Below are 20,422 nucleotides of genomic sequence, written 5' to 3'. Positions count from 1 at the left end.
AATGATAGGAATCATGCAGCTATGTTGGGGACCTTGAATATCATAGTAACTAAACTTGAATTATTTTGATAAAGTACAAAAACTTCACAGTAAGCAATTATATACTGACAAGCAACACTAGCTAATAGCTACATATTAATACTGATAAGTAATATATATGTATATGTGTACCTGAATCTATAAGTAAATACACATGATCAATTTGAACCCTATATTATATAGCACAGACATACGTGATTAATATGCAATATCAAAATGGTGAATTTTCCCAGACAATTGTCCTGACATTCCCCTTACTCTAACTGCAGCATCCCCATCAGCCCCCCAAAGCCACTACCTTACAAGGACTTACATTACTTGAATCTTGCATACTTTTCTAAACTGAAACCTCTACTCTCCAACATTTCATCCTTCTCTTGCTCAGACCATGTGTGTGGCCTTACAATATAATTCTGTACTAAAATCAACACTTGACAAAGCTGCACCCTCCACTGTTCGCCGTGCATGATGTACTGGCCGACAACCATAGCACACCAAACATACCCACTATCACGGACTGCTTAACTTCAGTGGAGAAAATCACACACCCATGCTCATTTGCTGCATTACATATTCATCCTCTGCTCATATAACTCTGCACTTAACTTAGTCAAACAACTCTATTTCTTCTCCCTTGTGTCCACTCATTTTTCCAACATCAGAAGGCTATTTTTAACATTTAACCCTATCCTATGTCAGCCTGCACCTCCACCCACTTCCAAGCTTAGTGCTTAGATTTTTGCTGATCACTTCAAAAATAAAATTGACACAACTAGAAAGACATCTCTCCTTCACATCCCTCAAAGCCAGCCCTTCTACCCATCCCTTCTATTGAAACTCTCTGTTACTTCTCTCCAGTAACAGAGGAAGAAGTTCTCACATCTTCTTCTCATCTCACAACCTGTACCCTTGACCCCATCCTTTCACAACTTCTTCCCTGTCTTTCTGCCTTTTTAACCCCTGTCCTAACTCATCTCTTTAACCAGTCTCTCACCACTTACATATTTCATGATACATTCAAGCATGTGTTAATCCCACCAATCCTAAAAAAGCCCTTTCTTGAACCCTCCACTGCTTCTAACTATCGGCTAGTCTCCTTAAAGGGCAAGTAAACCAACCAAATAATGTTATAAAATTCTGCACAAAGTGCAGAATTATATAACATTAGCCTAGCGCCAGTTTTCGAAATAAAAGTTTTTCAGAAATATTTATCTAGAAAAACGAATTTTACAGACCGCCGCTCTTTGCTCTACTGAGCTGGTCTGTTTCTTTCCTAAGCGCATCTGGGCACGCTGTCTAGTCACAGCCGGCCCGATCCCGCCATTAAACTAAATGTAGCTCGCTCCCGCTATTGTTTTCCTAGATAAATATTTATGAAAAACTTTAATTTAGAAAACTGGTGCTAGCCTAATGTTATATAATTCTGCAGTATGTGCAGAATTATATAACATTATTTGGTGGGTTTACTGGCACTTTAGTTCCCTTTGCCTACAAATTATTGGAATGATTAGTCTATAATCGCGTAACTCAATTTCTCTCAACTAACTTTACTTGATCCACTTCAATGTGGCTTCCGCCATAAACACTCAACAGAAACTGTTCTTATTAAAACAACAAATGATCTACTATTAACTAAAGCAAAAGGCCACTACCCCTTAATAATTTTTCTGGACCTATCTACTGCTTTCTACACAGCTGATTATACTCTCCACTTATAAATTCTACGTTCTTTGTTTCTACTCTCTCAAACCGCTCATTTACAGCTTTCTTTTACAGCATTTCCTTTGCCTCTCTCAGTAGTAATACTAAAAGGCTCTGTTTTGAGCTGCTTGCTTTCTTCTAGCTATACATCCTCCATTGGAAAACGTATATCCTCCTTTGGGTTCCAGTACCACTTATATGCTGATGATACTCAAATATACCTTTTCACTCCCGATATATGTTCCTTTTTACTCAACCAGATAACCAACTGTCTCTATGCAATTTCCTTTTGGATGTCTTCACACTACCTCCAACTCAATCTGTCTAAAAACTGAGCTTCTTCTTATTTCTCCCTCTCCTAGACATCCAACACCTGACATTTCTCTAACAGTTGGATACTCTATTCTCAACACTTTTATTACCTTGACTTGGTGTCACACTCTTGACTAATATTCACTCCGCATATAAAAGCACTTACAAAATCCTGCGTAAACTCACGCAACATTTCCAGAATTCACCCTTACCTTAATCAAGAAACTACAAAAATGCTAATTCATTCCCATGTTTTGTCAGTACTGCTGCAACCTAGTCCTAAATGGCTTTCCCAAACACCCCTTCTCCCCACTCCCCCTATCAAAAATGTTTTAGCTAGACTCACCACCTAAGTCAATAATCTACATTGCTCTTCTAGTACCTAACACTGAATCCCCACACACTGTAGAATACAATTCAAAATATTAAAATTCTAATATATAAAGCACTAAACTGCCTCACTCCCAACAATATTTCCTTATTCATCTACAAATACTCTCTCTTCAATCAACCTCTGACCTCCGTCCCCCCATTCCTATTATATCTACTTCCCCCCTCACCTCAAATAATTCTCATTTGCCCCTCTATCCTATAGAACTCTCCATTCAATCAGACGATCTCCAACCTTGAATTTATTCATCTTAGTGATAATGGATATAGCAAGAAAAAGAAAAAACACAAAAAAAACAGGTATAATATGGTAGAGAAAAAGTGGTAATCAGGTGTCCGCCCATATTTAAAATAGATACCTAGCAAACTGGATTTCCATCCCTGAATAATATAAGATAATATTTTCTGTTCCTATGTTCTGTGTAACTCACCTGTTTGTGAGGGGGTGGTGGCAGATGTTGGAGATCCAGGAATAGGTATCTCAAAAGCACACAGGAAACCACTGACAGAAAGTCGTACCTTCTGATTATCCTGAGGAAAGTTCTTAAGGGAAATATACAGATTTAGTTTATATCAAATCAATTATAACCTAGTTTATAATGTACATGTTAAAATATATTAGTGAAATTTGGAAGGTTAAAATGTAATTTGAAAATACTAAATTAAGTTAATAAAACAAATAAGCTATTTTACACAAAGCAAACACTATGTTTTCAGGTTCAAAAAATATTCAAAGAAAAAATACAAGCAGTATGTTGTTTTCTCCATAAAAAATAAAATTAACATAAACAAATAAAATTCATTCTATTAAATCTAGTGTGAAACAAAAATTAATTAATTATGTGGGTGTTTTTTTTACTTTAGTAATGTTTTTTTAACATTGCATTCTGGCTAATTACATGTGTTACTTGCTATACAAACATGCCATGGATTGTACCCAATTTGGAGGGATGCATATCTGGACCTTGGTGAGATGGGAGGTCAGTTAAACTGGGAATCTGCAAGTACCCATCATGCCTTACACAGCCCCTAGAGGTGCTTTCCATTTGTTAGTGTACAGTTTAGTTCCTTTCCTGAAAAAAACATATTTATACTATGTGGTGCCACTATTTTGTCTCCCTAGTTTTCTGTGCAGAGGAATGCCTAAACTGCATACAGCAATACTGAGTGTATCAAGAGGATTTTTTGGAACTTAAATATTATTTAACCCCTTAACGACCAAGGACGTACGCCATACGTCCTCAAAAAAAATACACTTAACGCCTGAGGACGTATGGCATACGTCCTCGGTCTGGAAAGCAGCTGGAAGCAATCCTGCTCGCTTCCAGCTGCTTTCCGGTTATTGCAGTGATGCCTCAACATCGAGGCATCCTGCAATAACCCCCCTTGGCCATCCGTTGCAGAGAGAGCCACTCTGTGGCCCTCTCTGTACCGGACATTGATGGCCGGTTTCGTTGGTGGGTGGGAGCCAGTCTGGGAGGCGGGTGGGCGGCCATCGATGGGCCGTATGATGTGGAGGGGGGGCGGGATCGTGGGCGGGAACGCCGGGTGCGCGCGCGGGCGCGTGCGGGGGTAGGGAGCAGGTGGGAACCGCTACACTACAGAAAAATGATGGGAGAAAAGTGGCAGTGAGGGCCAAATATATGTAAATATATGTCGATCTAAGAGATCTGGGAGGGGGGTGGTGGGTTGGTCTTTTTGGGGGGGCAAGCTACACTGCAGACAGTTGCCAGTACCAAAGATGGCTACTAATAAGTTAGAGGGGGATGGGTAAAGAGCTGTTTGGGGGGTATCAGGGAGGTTGGGGGCTAAGGGGGGATCCTCCAGAGCAGCATATGTAAATATGCCTTTTTTTAAAAAAAATTTTTTTATCAAGGATAGCTTTTTTTTTTAGTACTGGCAGACTTTCTGCCAGCACTTAACATGGCAGCGACAATTGTGGGGTGGGGGAGGGAAGAGAGCTGTTTGGGAGGGATCAGGGGGTGTAATGTGTCAGGTGGGAGGCTGATCTCTACACTAAAGCTAAAATTAACCCTGCAAGCTCCCTACATGCTACCTAAATAACCCCTTCACTGCTAGCCATAATACACGTGTGATGCGCAGCGGCATTTAGCGGCCTTCTAATTACCAAAAAGCAACGCCAAAGCCATGTATGTCTGCTATTTCTCAACAAAGGGGATCCCAGAGAAGCATTTACAACCATTTGTGCCATAATTGCACGAGCTGTTTGTAAATAAATTCAGTGAGAAACCTAAAGTTTGTAACAAAATGTGTGAAAAAGTGAACAATTTTTTTTATTTGATCGCATTTGGTGGTGAAATGGTGGCATGAAATATACCAAAAAGGGCCTAAATCAATACTTTGGGATGTCTTCTAAAAAAAAATATATACATGTCAAGGGATATTCAGGGATTCCTGGAAGATATCAGGGTTCCAATGTAACTAGCGCTAATTTTGAAAAAAAGTGGTTTGGAAATAGCAAAGTGCTTCTTGTATTTATTGCCCTATAACTTGCAAAAAAAAAGCAAAGAACATGTAAACATTGGGTATTTTTAAACTCAGGACAAAATTTAGAAACTATTTAGCATGAGTATTTTTTGGTGATTGTAGATGTGTAACAGATTTTGGGGGTCAAAGTTAGAAAAAGTGTGTTTTTTTCCATTTTTTCCTCATATTTTATATTTTTTTTTATAGTAAATTATAAGATATGATGAAAATAATGGTATCTTTAGAAAGTCCATTTAATGGAGAGAAAAACGGTATATAATATGTGTGGGTACAGTAAATGAGTAAGAGGAAAATTACAGCTAAACACAAACACTGCAGAAATGTAAAAATAGCCTGGGTCCCAAACGGTCAGAAAATAGAAAAGTGCTGTGGTCATTAAGGGGTTAAACTTATATATAACCTTTAAACAATATTTTTGTTATTTGTTAATTTAACAATTTAGGTTCTGGCAACTAGTTCTGGTGTTAGTATAATTTCACATTAAACACATTTTAGGCTTAGCTAGCTTCCCTCACCAGTTTGACACTATAAGATCGCACTAAAATAGCGTCATGCTGACAAATTCCATAAGGACAAAGTATCGCTGCATCAATGTTTTTTGTACATTTTCTTGTAACTAATTGTATCACTTTTTGATATCTTCTGGTAAGTAACTTTGTTAAATAGTTATATGCATATTTTAGTTTCATTCATATAATATAAATCTGAAAGGGACAGCAAAGTAAAAATTAAATGCAAATGGATTGGATAAAGCATATAATTTAAAAACTTTCCAATTTACTTCTATTATCAATTTTACTTAGTTCTCTTGGTATCCTTTGTTAAATAGTAACCCAGGTGAGCTCAGGAGCATGCACAAGCCTCTAGCCCTCTGACAGCGGTGTTTGCAACAATGTTTATAGCAATGTTATACATATTTACATTTTTGCCATAGAATGCTACATATAATCTACAGCAGGGGTCAGCAACCTTGCGCCCGCAGATGTTTTGGAACTACATTTCCCATGATGCTGAGACACTCTTTAGGCTGTCTGAGCATCATGGGAAATGTAGTTCCAAAACATCTGGGGGCCCAAGATTGCTGACCCCTGCTCTACAGCTGAAGAGTTTGCAACTATGTATAACAATGCTATAAACAATGTTACAAACATTGCTGCCATATGGCTAAAGACATGTGCCCGCTCCTGAGCTCACCTCAGAGAACTAAGCAAAATTAATTATAGAAGTAAATTGAAAGTTGTTTAAAATTGCAAGCTCTATCTGAATCATGAAAGTATAAGTTAGACTTTACTGCCCTTTAATATTCCATTTATTTACTGGATTACTGAATAAGACATGTTTGTTGCAGGACACAGGAACACAAGTAAATTGACATAATGCACAGCCATGTGCAGTCTTACCTTTATGTTAGACCCATGCACTTCTGCCAAAAGGATCTGTTCAGGTTTTAAACCACAGAGGTCACTGAGCTGTTTTTTTAGCCCTGTATATTTCTCATCCATATTTAGCCTCAGCCCGTATCGTACAGGTGTTGTACCATCTAATTTAATTACTTACAAAAAGAAAAAGTAAGAAATATTTAGATAAATGAAGTAGAGATACATTTAAATGTATTTCAACTTCTATATAATAAACAACTGAGTAATTTATATATTTTTCATATGGTTTCATACAATTCATAATCAACATATTTTGGGAATACAATAAGATTCTCCACTGGTATAAGTAAAAAAGTGGTGCCCCTTTTTATAGAGGTTTTGTATTGCATGTATTATAAATGTTTTATATATATTAAGTCCACAAATACCTTATATGCTTTCATATCTATGTGACTGTGGCTTTATGTTAGCATGTTTGTGTGCAGGCCTGGATTAAGCATCAGCATTCCCGGCAAATGCCTGGTGGGCTAGGGATGGTTACCTTAGCCCCACCATGCACAGGCACCGCTGCACAACAATAAGTGGCCCTTCTTTGTTAACTGGGCTGGCCCTTATTCGCAAAAACCCCTCCACACCTGCCTCCACTCACTCCCTTAAGGTAGGAGTCAGAACTTTACCTGCAGGTTGCAACTGCAGTTATTAATCTTACCTAGGGCCTGTACCAGCAGAGCACATGTCGGGACACTCTAGAACAAGAGGCTGCAGGCATGGGTGATGGGTGCCTGGGTGGCCTTTATTGCTCCTGGGCATTTACTATTGGCACCTACATCCCTCACAGTCCAGAACCAGCTGTACAGATGAGCTGAAAAGAAGCAGGCTCAGCAAAGGTACCTGGCTTCTCCATTAAATATTTATATCTGTCACCATCCATGATACTAGCTTGTGTGTGTGTGTGTGTGTATATATATATATATATATATATATATATATTCTCACACTAGCTTTGATACACATATATGGCAGTGAAGGGGTTAATTAGATGGTAAGGTTCATTTTAATGCAGAGTAGAGATTACCCTCCCACCACCCCTGATCCCTCCCAAACAGCTCCCCCCACTGGTCACCAGCATCTTATGTACTGTAAGACAGTCTGACAGTCTGCAGTTTAGAGATATTATTTTAATTTTTTTTAAATTTCTGTAGTGTAGGGAAGCCACCTTACCCACATACCTCATAGATCCCTCAAATAGCTCTCTAACACTACCCCCACTACTCCCTGCCATCTTTGTTGTTAATAAATTAATCTTAATTGGAACTTCTTTATTGTAAATCAAGTACGATATATATAAGTTGAACTCGATGGACTTCTGTCTTCTTTAAACCTCATCTACTATGTTACTAGGCTACTGCGTCCCTTTAATATGTTGATTTTGAAAACATTCATAAACACAGCGCACAAACCCCATACACATAGACACTCACACAATATTTATAGGTTATATAACACAGACAGTAAATATATACAAATATATACAACACTGATTAAGATACATTAGACTTTTTTTTAAAAAAAAGTTATTAAATTGTGATGCATGTATTAGAAGTCATACTAAATAATATTATCTGAAGTTTTAATATTTACAGTTTACATGTGTATCCCTATGTTACCATATGTTTGCTTTTATATTGACACGACTTCAGCAGAATGGTTACTACTCACTTTGCTATTGGTTTTCACCTGAACTTGCAGCTTTCTTCCAAGCCATTAAAGGTGGTAGTTAGTGAAGCTTTGCCTCTTCATACTGGGGGCCACCATCTTGGAGCACACATAGTGTTGCTCGCTATGGCAGAAGTGGTTTCCTTTCACAGATCAGTGACATTGCTGGCTTTTTGACAGCTGTAACTTGCACTTCAATTTAGCTTGCACAATAAAGAGCGGAAGATTTACATTTTGCAGGTTTTTTTTTTTACACAGTTCAAAAGATACATAACAAATGGTAAAAAATGTACAGCTTCTGCTCAAACAGACAACAATGTGACGGATATGTGAGAGTGCACTACTTCTTTTTTCGGAGGGTACAAGAATACTTCAGCTCCAAGATGCAGAGCTTTACTAGCAGCACTTGTAAGAGGTTAAAGGGACATGAAACCCACATTTTTTTCTTTCATGATTCAGATAGTGCATGCAATTTTAAGCAACTTTCGAATTTACTCCTATTATCTAATAGCCAAACTTAGAATGTTAATAAATGTAGCCACCAATCAGCAAGCACTACCCAGTTTCTGAAACAAAAATGGGCAGGCTCCTTAAAATGTGGGTTTCATACCCCTTTAATCTCTTACCACGCGTTAACTTTCAACTTGTAATACAAGTGGAAACAGCAGTGATAAACCCCTTTTCGCTCACACATAACTGTTAGCGTGCCACTCGTAATCTAGCCCTTTATTGGTTACAAATGGGATCAATCCATAGTACCAGTGTATTGGATTTAAAATCAATTACTCTCATTTTAAAAGGATCTAAAATGCTTTAAACGTGTAACATGAACGCCTTATATACGCTTTCACAATTAATTCCCCCTCCCCTTTCCTGTAATTTAACTCTTAAAATGTGGGATTACCAATTCTAGACTAACCCTGCTACATAACTATCCCTAATTGGCCTCAGTAGGGTCAGTTACATAAGGTAATGCAAATTGTTTTTTTTTTGTTGTTAGTTTTTTTTTTAACAAAATGACAGTGGCTTGCTTTGTCCTTCTAGTAACAAGTCCACATTGGCTTCCTTAAATAAGGCAAGTGGTGGGGGGGAGTTTGGAAAATGAAAATCACTTAAAGCAAACTATGTGATAATGTATTCAGCAAGCTATAACACTTGGTTGAAATATCAATTTAATGCAAGCCTACAGAAAACTTTAGCAATTACAAGGTGTGTATGTCCCTTTAAAGAAACAGTCTGCTTGAAAATTTTTATAGTTTAAAAAGATAAATAATCCCTTTATTAACCATTCCCCAGTTTTGCATAACCAGCACAGTTATATTAATATACATTTTACCTTTGTGATTACCTTGTATCTAAGCCTCTGCAGACTGCCCCTTATCTCAGTTCTTTTGACAGATGTGCGTTTTGGCCAATCAGTGCTGAATTATAAATAACTCCACAGGAGTGAATAAAATGTTATTTATATAACACACATGAACTAGCACTAACTATGAAAAATTGTCAAAATGCATTGAGATAAGAGGTGGCGTTCAACGACTTTGAAATCAGTTTATGAGCCTACCTAGGTTTAGCTTTTAACAAGGAATACCAAGAGAACAAAGTAAATTTGATGGTAAAAGTAAATTGGAAAGTTGTTTAAATTCCATGCCCTATCTGAATCATGAAAGTTTAATTTTGACTTGACTGTCCTTTAAAGGGATAGGAAAGTCAAAATTAAACTTGCATGATTCTGATAGAGCATGTCATTTTAAGACACTTCTATTTTCAAATGTGCTTTGTTCTCTTGGTATCCCTTGTTGAAAAAGAATACGCACATTTTCTACACTAGTGGGAGCAGCTGCTAGTTCGTGCCTGCACACATTTGTCTTTTGTGATTGCCTGACTAGATGTGCTCATCTTGCTGCCAGTTGTGCAATGCTGTTCCTTCAGCAAAGGATAACAAGAAAGAAGAAAATTTGATAATGGAAGTAAATTGGAAAGTTGTTTAAAATTGGATGTTCTATCCAAATCCTGAAAGAAAATGTTGGGGTTTTCTGCCCCTTTAAGTGCAACGGTTGTGTGGCACATATATGTCAGCAGAAATATTCTTGTAGGTGTTTGCAAACCACACATTTTGTCCATGAAATATAGAAACCTCATAATATTGCTAGCTGTGTTGATACCAACCTGTTATTTCCAAGTGCATGTAACTGTCCATGGGGAGAGGCAGTGACAGGAAGTTGAATGGATCAAATCGAACACTTGTATGTCCACATGTTTTGCATTTTACTTGAGACCGTAACTGCCCATGAAACAAATCCACAACGATTGACTTGTTTCGCCTCAAATGATTATCCCATGCCTGAAAAAATACATAAAGAAAAGAAAGCTTTGTCAGTAAATACAGAAACATGTATGCAAAATACTGAGGCCCATTTAAAAGCCTACACGTACAATAATGAATGGATGCTTGTAGAGGTTGCATTCTTGCAACCAATGTTTTTTTCCCCAGTCTATTTAGTTTTGTCCTTCTGCTTAAAAAGCCTTTGTAGGCATTTCTACAGGGAGCGCTAGTAAACATTTTTTTGCATACAATGATATTCTGTGTGACTCTAATTAAACACCTCCGTTACCACAAATGACTGCAACATTGAAACAAGGTAATAATGGCTTTATATCTAATATATTTTACAATGATTCTTTCATTATTGTTATATGTCACTTCTAAGTATAGAAATTGTGTAATTGAACACATGTGAAGACTACAACCCAGGGAGGGAAAAATTGCATATGGATTTATAACCATACATAACCAATAATTAAAAAGAAACACTTTCAATCTCATATGAGTAATCTAGAGAATATTGAAACCACTATATTAAGAAAAGAAACGAGAATAGAAGCACAAATTGCTAGTTAGCTTCACATAAAAAGTGAATAGTAGGTATACAAAAGCAAAATAAGTACATAGATAAAGACAAAAATACATTACAGGTTGTACTTTGCAATATATTGTGCCTCTATTATAGCATAGTATATTGTCGCTATTAAAAACGAATGAACATTCCTAAAAATGATAAGTCCCGTTGAAGTACACAATAATTAGTATCATAATTAATTCTCAAACGTCATTTTAATAGTAAGATAAATATTAAAAATAATGTTATAAAGGGAGTTACTGTCTATTATTATGAAATCATGCTGCTTAGAGACAATGACTACTCTCTGGAATAAAAAGGAACAAGGGGATAATGGACCAGTAAGCATGAGATTCATCGAGTAGACTGTAGATCCCAATGATCTATTAACCACTGGTAGATGTATTAATTAATTAAATAAATGAATAAATAGTAAAGCTTAAAGGGACGTTTGTGCAACTGAGTAATACCAGCACCATGCAAATGTGAGGTGCAATGCAAATGCGATCTTGCGTTCCCATTGCACGGAAGCATTGTACTCATGAGAGCATGCTTCCTTAGGCAACAATGGAATGCCTCGTTCTCATACCAGCAAACAAATATAGATGTATATGTTCATATATATTTACAGGCCCCAAGGCAGAACATACAGTGATCTGAGATGTCATCGCAGAAAATACAGCATGTCTGCAGAAAGAACAGGATGCATGTTCATTTAACTTTTCTTTGCTGCTCCACATTAGGCTGTTCTCTTCAAACAGAGCTGTTCTCTGGCTGCACTGTGTAAGTTTTCCTTACCACAGTTCATACAGAGCAAAGTGCTGTTTAAAGTGAACAGTCAAATTTGCAGTAGCGCTGCGAAGCAGTAGGGCATTAAGTGACTGTCTCTCAGAGATTGTTTCAAGTCCGTCCCCTAGCCTTTCACAGTCTTCAAAGCTGTTTTTTTCTGAATGTAAGACGTTCGTATGAGCAATGCACCTAATTTGCAATGCAATTTTCAACTGCACTATATTATAAAACTTTAAATATTTATCTCATCGCAGAAAGTGAAAAAATGTTCTGCCTCTGGGTTTACAGGGAACCCACAGTTCCCATAAAACGCTATATAAAAGCACTTTTCAGTGCCGTTTTTTTCTAACACCCCTCAGTCACCACTTTTAGCCCCTTATAACTGCTTTTTACAGTTACTTTATTAAAAAATAAAGATGCTACCATTTTTATTTTTGAATAAAGATTACTATATTGACATTTTGGGCCAATTTTCTGAGCACTAATTGTTACCGCGAGCTTGCAGTAGCAAGAAGCAGCCACTTGTAATAGCTGGTTATTTATTGTGCGTCCGCAAACGGGAAAATTTGCCCATTTGCGGGAGCGCGATAAATTATCGCTCCACTTGCAATCTAGAACTAAATCATTCTCAATGACCCAATTGTTTACAACTAGCTCCTTTACCCTTATTTCAGCATTTGAAATAGCTGATTAAGCCTGTGATAACCCAGCCTATACTGATGTCTAGGCTACTGACAAGCATAAGTAAACACAGCCAGACGAAATTACACTCCCAGAGGGGTGCAGGATAGTTAAGTAATAACATGTTAGCTTAGAGCGAAGAATGGAAAATTAAGTATTGAGCTTTGGTTTACAGACAAATATAAGATAAGTAAGCAAGTGTGTATACACAAAGTGATAACATAATGAGATCTGATATTACCTGCAAGCTCAACCAATTTTAATAGGCTGTGGTTTAAAAACACAAAACCAGCTAATTCATATACACAAATAAAAATACTTGCAGCTCTGTATATCATTAGGTAGAAGTAACACAAGAGAAAGGATGTTCTATAGATATAATGTAATGTAATAGTAGTAGTTAAACAAGTACAAAACCATCCAGCCATAGTAATTGGTGGTGTCACACCCCTTCACCAACAATAGCACCTACATACAGTAACATGTAAACACTCTCTCACCCAACTAAGACTATTTCACCTAGAAAACCTACTTCTGCAGCAACTTCCCAGTCTGGTCGGCCATCGCTGTCCTTAAGTTCAACATATGGTTTATCATGAACGCGGTTCAGATCCTCATGAAGGCCATCTAATAGAAATGCTAGCAGCTCTTGAGAGTCCTGTTGCTGAAAACCATTAAACCGTGGTGCATATTTTGCTATTGTCCACTGTAAAAAGACCAAGAACATGTAAATAATGATCTAATGATAAAATAATAATAATGAGCTTTTTTTTCCTCTTACTAGCAAATTAAAGGAGAACATTACATGCACTAAGACTCTCTGCACTGGAACCATAAAACAAAGCATTACACTAATTTCTTTTAAGATAGGAACGTTGCATTATGTGTACAGCGCTGAATTTAGAAAAAAAAAAGGTAGAATCAGAAATTTTACTTAGTATTTTATTTAAATTATGTTCAACGGTGTCTGCAAAAAAAAAAAAGGATAAGAGTGTTCATAGAATGTGTTTATTACAGCTCTCCTTGTATTCAGTATGCCTTTTATTTCTACAAAACCTGCTGATCTGTCTATTTATGACATCTTGCAATACAAGACAAACTTACTAAACTATGGTTTAATTACAAAGCTACAGATATTCTAGAAAATAGACTTTTCTGAAATCATTTGCTTCAAACAATTTAAAACGGACATTGTACTGAAAAATGTTTTGCCTGTTAATGTGCTCAAAATGAATTGCTATACTTATTGCATTTTATTAAATGTATGGGAAATTGTACCTTCTTGATTATTTTTGCATTTAAAATAGCTGTTTTTGCTAATTAAACCCATCACCTATTGTTCTCAAGGATATGACCATTTAAATGGGCTGACCCTGCAGAAAGAGCAGACCTAGTCATCATATCTCTTTCTGTTCACATGGTCTAATAGTTAGGTATTGAAATACTAATTAAGGCTGAGGGAGTTCAATGAGTAAACCAGCTATTTCAAATATAAAAATATATCTTTAACACTCCCACTACACTGCTATCGCCTGTCTACATGGCTTTAAACAGAGCATACAAACATAATCATATTTTTAGTAAAGGTAGCTGTTTCAGCAGGCAAAAGTAACAATTTCAAATGATAAGATAAAGGTAAATGAGCTAAGTGGAAACAATTTAATACACTCCAGCAGGTAAAGTGGAGCATTGGGAACACATTAAAGGGGAACAAGTGTGCAGTACCACCCGGCAGATTTTACTGGCCATCAGTTAACATTTTAGCCAATATAAAGCTAAAATGTGCTAATATTAAAAATGTTAAAATATTACACTGACCCCACCCGACTACTTCATAATGCCACCCGGCTGGCAACATTTTCTGTGGAGATCACTGAGTACACTGTCCTTTTAAGCACAAGTATTGCAATGTTAAATCTTACAATTATCGGTAAGATGCTGCTTTCCAGAAAGCCTTCTTACTTTCTATGGGAAATAGTTTACATGGACTACTCTAAGGCTCAGTCACTTTCCTTAATTAATTCCATGAGGATTGCCTCTGTAAGGCCTAGATTGCTAAATACAGTGAGCATTACTAAGCCAATTAGGGTTGCCACATCTACAAGCACCAGATAAAAGTTTGTGAGAAAAAAAAAAAAAACAGCTCTATATTATATTTTATTTTTAAGAGATACTAAACCCACATTTTTTTCTTTCATGATTCTGATAGAGCATGCAATTTTAAGCAACTTTCTAATTTACTCCTTTTATTAATTTTTCTTCGTTCTTTTGCTATCTTGATTTGAAAAAAAGAGGAATGTAAGCTTAGAAGCCGGACCAATTTTGGTTCAGGACCCTGGATAGCGCTTGCTGATTGGTGGCTACATTTAGCCACCAATCAAGCAAGCACTACCCAGGTGCTGAACCTAAAATGGGTAGGCTCCTAAGCTTTCATTCCTGCTTTTCAAATAAAGATACCTAGAGAATGAAGAAAAATTGATAATAGGAGTAAATTATAAAGTTGCTTAAAATTGCATGTTCTATCTGAATCATGAAAGAAAAAAAATTGCGTTTATTATGCTTTAACCCTGAGTGCTAAGCTGTTTAAAGGTTTTTTTAATTTTTTTTTAATAATTTCCCCCCCCACAGATCCCCAATACACTGTTGGAAATGTTAGGTGATTACCTTTCCAACGGTGGGTCTTGGGGGTCTGTAGCTGCTTAGATGCCTAAAATACAGGCTTCTAAACAGCATGCCCCCTTTCCTATACTTAACATTGTTATATTTAAATAAAGTTGTGTGGTGACGTCATCACGTTATTGCGTGTGACGTCACGGCGCATAACGTGAAGCCCCGGTGATGCCTGTCACTATACAGCCCCGATCGCCGGGGTAGGAGCGGGTGGGAGTCCACAGATCTCCCTCAAGGTGGGAGAGTGCTAGCGACGGCTCTGAGTCGTCGTTAGCACCTGAGTGGGAAACTCTGGGACGGCTCAGAGCCGTTGTTAGAACTGAAAGGGTTAAACATTATTTCACATGCATATTTGCTTTGTCTAAAGTCAAAAGATCATTAAATATGAATACAAATTAAACCATATAATGTCGTAAGTAGCTAGCAACTATTAAATACATATAGGTCCAGCATAAAACATATACATTATTCAACAGATACATTTTGCTAAAAATGATGATGTAAAGGTGAACAATTAAAAAAATATTTCACAACAGACAGACAGAAAATGAAATACTCACATTCAATTAGAAATTTAAAAATTTTAAAGTAACATATCAAAATCTATACTTCATCGAATTGTATGGCAGTCTGCTGAAATTATATCTTGGTAACAATAGATGGAAAAAAAATTTCTGCATATCTTACTCTTAACTTAAGAGGTGCCACATTCTTTTGAGTACCACTCCAAAGTTCTTGAACCAAATCACCATAACATTTTGCCATATGTCCTTTCATTCCTATAGGATTTGTTCTAAAATACAAAAAATATATGGTGTTTTCCATAAATAACGAGATCATATTATATTGATATAAACTATCAACCCAGAGGCAGAACTTTTTTCACTTTCTGTGATTTTTTTTTTTTCTGCTTGTCATTTTGAAATTAAATTACATTTTAAATTAGGCAGTTCCACTAATGCACCAGCTCAATTTAATGTGTTGATTAACTGGATAATAAAGCAATGTTTTAGAATATATTACAGCAGTTGAAAATTACATTACAAGTTAGCTGCAAAGAAAAAAAAGAAATAGTTAATTTTTTTAAATGTCTCAAATAAATTTGTTTAATTTGCTCTTGGCCTAACCACGTAATTATAAGGTAAAAATGTAGTAATAAAAAAGCTGCAATGCTCAAAAGAACGTCTTACATTTAGAAATCAAAGCTTTGCAGACTAGGAAAGGCTAGGGGAGTTGAAAAAATCCCTTGGAGCCCATCATCAATCAATGTGCTGCCATTTTGCAGAGCTGCTCCGTATTTGACTTTTCTCTACAAACAGTGCTTCCTTCTGACTGCACTGTGTTAAGGAAAACTTATACAGTGCAGCCAGAGAACAGACTAATATGGAGCAGTGCTGAAAAACAAAAGCGCTAACAGTTCCTACATGTGTTCTTTCTGCAGACATGCTGCATTCTCTGCGATGACATCTCAGGTCACTGCATGTTCTGCATTAGGGACTACCAATACATTACCTATTGGCAAATTGCTCAGTAGAAATTGATTACCTGTTGAGCTCATACAGATGCCTTCCTGAGATGAAATACTGTGTTAGTGGCTGTGTGTTACTGACACACTGAATACTTGAATTCATAAAGCATGTGTTCCCCAAATTGCTCAGCCCTGTTGCTCCCTTTTCAGTTGGAACTAAAACATAAAATGGTATTTAATAAACAAGTCACGTATGTTTTCGTAGCTATACAATAATGCTAATTGTGTCAATTTAATACATTCTTCAAGACAAATAGTGTCACATCTGTTGTGTAACCAACAGTCTTTAGGCAGAAAACTAATGGACCCTTGTTTGTAAAAATAAAGGGGGGAAACAGTCAGTACTGTTGTTGGATAGGTTTGTACACACAATAATACTTAAAAGATGCGCTTTTTACTTTTATTGCAGCAGTAAGTCTGTTTGGACAGGTCTTTATTATCTCAGAGTACCGGGATTTTGCAATAGTATTACACAGATTTTGATTTTGCTTGAAGGATTTTAAGAAGCTGAAATTCTTCTTCATCTAATACTGCTCTAATCACTAAACTTGACAGTAGGGACCGTATTTTTTGGTTGAAACATCCCTTTGCCTTATAATGTCGTACTCACTTCCCTAGGCTTTCACTAGTGAATGATTAGAAACAGGTAGTAGGATTCTCAGGAGAGGATGTCAATGCTAGGAGTAAAAATAACCCTATTAAAATCTATGTCTAGGCCAAAACATGACTATGGACAAGCTTTTAACCTGGGTGATTAACAGATTAAATTACCAAATATTAATTAACACTGTTTTATTAATTAAACAAAGAAAAATGCTTAGGAGCTCTAAAAAGCTAAAGGTTCTAAGGAACAAGGAAAGAGGAAAAAATCGTATATACAACACAGGCTAGTAAAATCAATGTTTATGTAAATAGGCTTGATTCAAAACATATAAGCAGATGTAGTAAATGTTACAAATCTATAAGTGTTACTAAATATATGCAACAATGTGTTAAAAAACCGGACTTCTCCGATTAGATGCAAAAATGTAATAATATAATATGAAATTGCCACCACTAAAAAAATAAAAATAAGATAGGAACTGGTAGAAAAAAAGTGTTTTGTAAAACGTATTAGCACCTTAAAAATACAGTCAGTTCAAATCCAAATAATCGTGACTTGTAAATCTGTAATCCAAATCACAGTGATGTAGAAAATGAAAGTCCTTACATGTAAGTTATAACCAAATACCTGACATTGAGGACTTTATAGTTCAGGAACCGCAGCTATGTGTGTATGCTGTTTGGCATCCGTGTATACCTTTTCAGCCGTTATACCACAGGTCACTGGTCTCTCAGCTGCTCCGGTCCTATTGGGCAGTCCTCAATTTTCAAACACTCCCAGGGTTTTTTTTTCGGTCAGGTATCGGAACCTAGTGTCCTGCTCTTAGTGCAACTGCACGCTGGATACTCACAGCATATATTCTTTGTGAACTTGAATAAAAATTCAGATGTTTCACCAGTCCACGGGTATAGAGCAAGCAGATTTAAGTATATTAAACTGTAATTAAATAGGCAATATTAATTTTTTGAAAAAGCCCTCATGTAGGGAGAAACCGGTTGATGATTTGATTTCATTTCTTTATGCAGTCAATAATATTTGCAATTGTGCTTATCCCTCTGTGGGACAACGGAGTTCACATTGGGCTTTTAGGCATTATATTGCCTATTTATCACAGTTTAATATACTGAAAATCTGCTTGCTCTATACCCGTGGACTGGTGAGTGCCAGAAGAAACATCTGAATTTTTATTCAAGTTCACAAAAGAATATATGCTGTGAGTATCCAGCGTGCCGTTGCACTAAGAGCAGGACACTAGTTCCGATACCTGACCGAAAAACCCCCCTGGAGTGTTTGAAAATTGAGACTGCCCAATAGGACCGGAGCAGCTGAGAGACCAGTGACGTGTGGTAATAACGGCTGAAAAGGTATACGCGGATGCCAAACAGCATACACACATAGCTGCGGTTCCTGAACTATAACGTCTCAATGTCAGGTATTTGGTTATAACTTACACGTAAGGACTTTCATTGTCTACATCACTGTGATTTGGATTACAGACTTACAAGTCACGATTATTTGGATTTGAACTGACTGTATTTTTAAGGTGCTAATACGTTTTGCAAAACACTTTTTTTCTACCAGTTTCCTATCTTATTTTTATTTTTTTAGTGGTGGCAATTTCATATTATATTATTACATTTTTGCATCTAATCGGAGACGTCCTGGTTATTTATCATATTGTTGCATATATTTAGTAACAATTATACAATTATAAATTTGTAACATTTACTACATCTGCTTATATGTTTTGAATCAAGCATATTTACATAAACATTGATTTTACTAGCCTGTGTTGTATATACAATGTTTTCCTCTTTCCTTGTTCCTTAGAACCTTTAGCTTTTTAGCGCTCCTAAGCATTTTTCTTTGATTATACTCCTTTTGCCTAATTGTTAGAGGATCTTTTAGGGCCCTAAGAGTTTGGTTTAGTAGCTCTGCGCACACTTCTCCTCTAGACTTAGTTTTATTAATTAAACCCAAACTTTTTCTTTCAAGATTTAGATAGAGAATACAATTTTAAGCAACTTTCTAATATTCTCCTATAATCTAATTTCCGCCTATTAATGATTTTTCTTCGCTCTCTTGCTATCTATCATTATTTGAAAAGCAAAAATTGTAAGCTTAGGATCCGGCCCATTTTTAGTTCAGCACCTGGGTTTTGCTTGCTGATTGTTGGCTAAATGTAGCCACCAATGAGCAAGCACTATCCAGTGTCTGAACCAAAAATGGGACGGCTCCTTAGCTTATATTCCTGCTTTTTCAAATAAAGATAGCAAGAGAATGAAGAACAATTGATAATCAGAGTAAATTAGAAAGTTACTTAAAATTGAATGCTCTATCTGAATCCTAAAATAAAGAAATTGGGTTTAGAGTCCCTTTAATCATAAATATAAGTATACCGCAAAGTCATACAGGTATTTAATGACAATTTGTTGGTTACCATCTGACAGCTGTTATAGAGATCAGCTTCAAACTAAATAGTCAGCTAACAAAACTGTTTCCTAGCATGGGTATTCAGTATCTTTACATAAAATCCATGCACTTAATACCTACATGATGTTTCAATATACTATGCTTATCTTTTAAGCATGTGTAGTAAAATAATCTGCATTGTGAAAACTATCAATAAATTTAAATGTTTTCATACACTTGATTGACATGTCCATGTGTTGTATTTTATGTTCTATACAGAAAAGTCATTACTATCTACAAGACGTTTTCCACATGGTTTTGTGATAATTTTTTACTTCTGCTACTCTTACCCAGAAGCTCAGAGTTTTGAAAAATATGTAAGATGACTATAATATGAAGGGAGGGTCTCACTATTAATATTAATGCCTGAAGCTCGTGTAAAGTTACTACTGACTTCTTGGTAACTGCTAAAAAGAACTTTCTTCAAGCCCAGGCATTCATTTTTGAGGGACCGCCAAATATTTGCAAAGAGTAAGCAATGTTATATTTGAATTATAAAGTATATACATAACCTACACCAGTGTTTCTCAAGTCCAGTCATCAGGGCACACTAAATGGCCAGAATTTCAGGATACCTGAACTAGAGCTCAGGTGAAATAATCAGCTCATCAGTAACTATGGTTATTTAAGGATAGAAACATAGAAACATGGAATTTGACGGTAGATAAGAACCAAAAAGGCCCATCAAGTCTACCCATATTACATGTTACGTTTTCCTTAGGATAGCCTTATG

At 36.3% G+C, this 20,422-nt stretch overlaps 1 protein-coding gene across 2 annotated transcripts in view; it reads right to left on the bottom strand.

Annotated features, from left to right (window-relative positions):
* The window catches only part of USP32 (ubiquitin specific peptidase 32), a 653,327-nt gene that overhangs the window by 78,326 nt on the left and 554,579 nt on the right, over positions 1-20,422 (bottom strand). For both annotated transcript variants that reach the window (XM_053707352.1, XM_053707353.1), the window contains exons 20-25: positions 16,631-16,769; positions 15,773-15,878; positions 12,948-13,121; positions 10,215-10,389; positions 6,351-6,502; positions 2,874-2,985 (exon numbers count right to left, since the gene is read on the bottom strand). In XM_053707352.1, coding sequence (XP_053563327.1) covers positions 2,874-2,985; positions 6,351-6,502; positions 10,215-10,389; positions 12,948-13,121; positions 15,773-15,878; positions 16,631-16,769 — 858 coding nt within the window. The remainder of the gene's footprint in view (positions 1-2,873; positions 2,986-6,350; positions 6,503-10,214; positions 10,390-12,947; positions 13,122-15,772; positions 15,879-16,630; positions 16,770-20,422) is intronic.

This window comes from Bombina bombina, chromosome 3, assembly GCF_027579735.1.
Source record: "Bombina bombina isolate aBomBom1 chromosome 3, aBomBom1.pri, whole genome shotgun sequence".
NCBI classification, from domain to species: Eukaryota; Metazoa; Chordata; class Amphibia; order Anura; family Bombinatoridae; genus Bombina; species Bombina bombina.
This window is presented reverse-complemented; position numbering and strand designations above follow the sequence as displayed.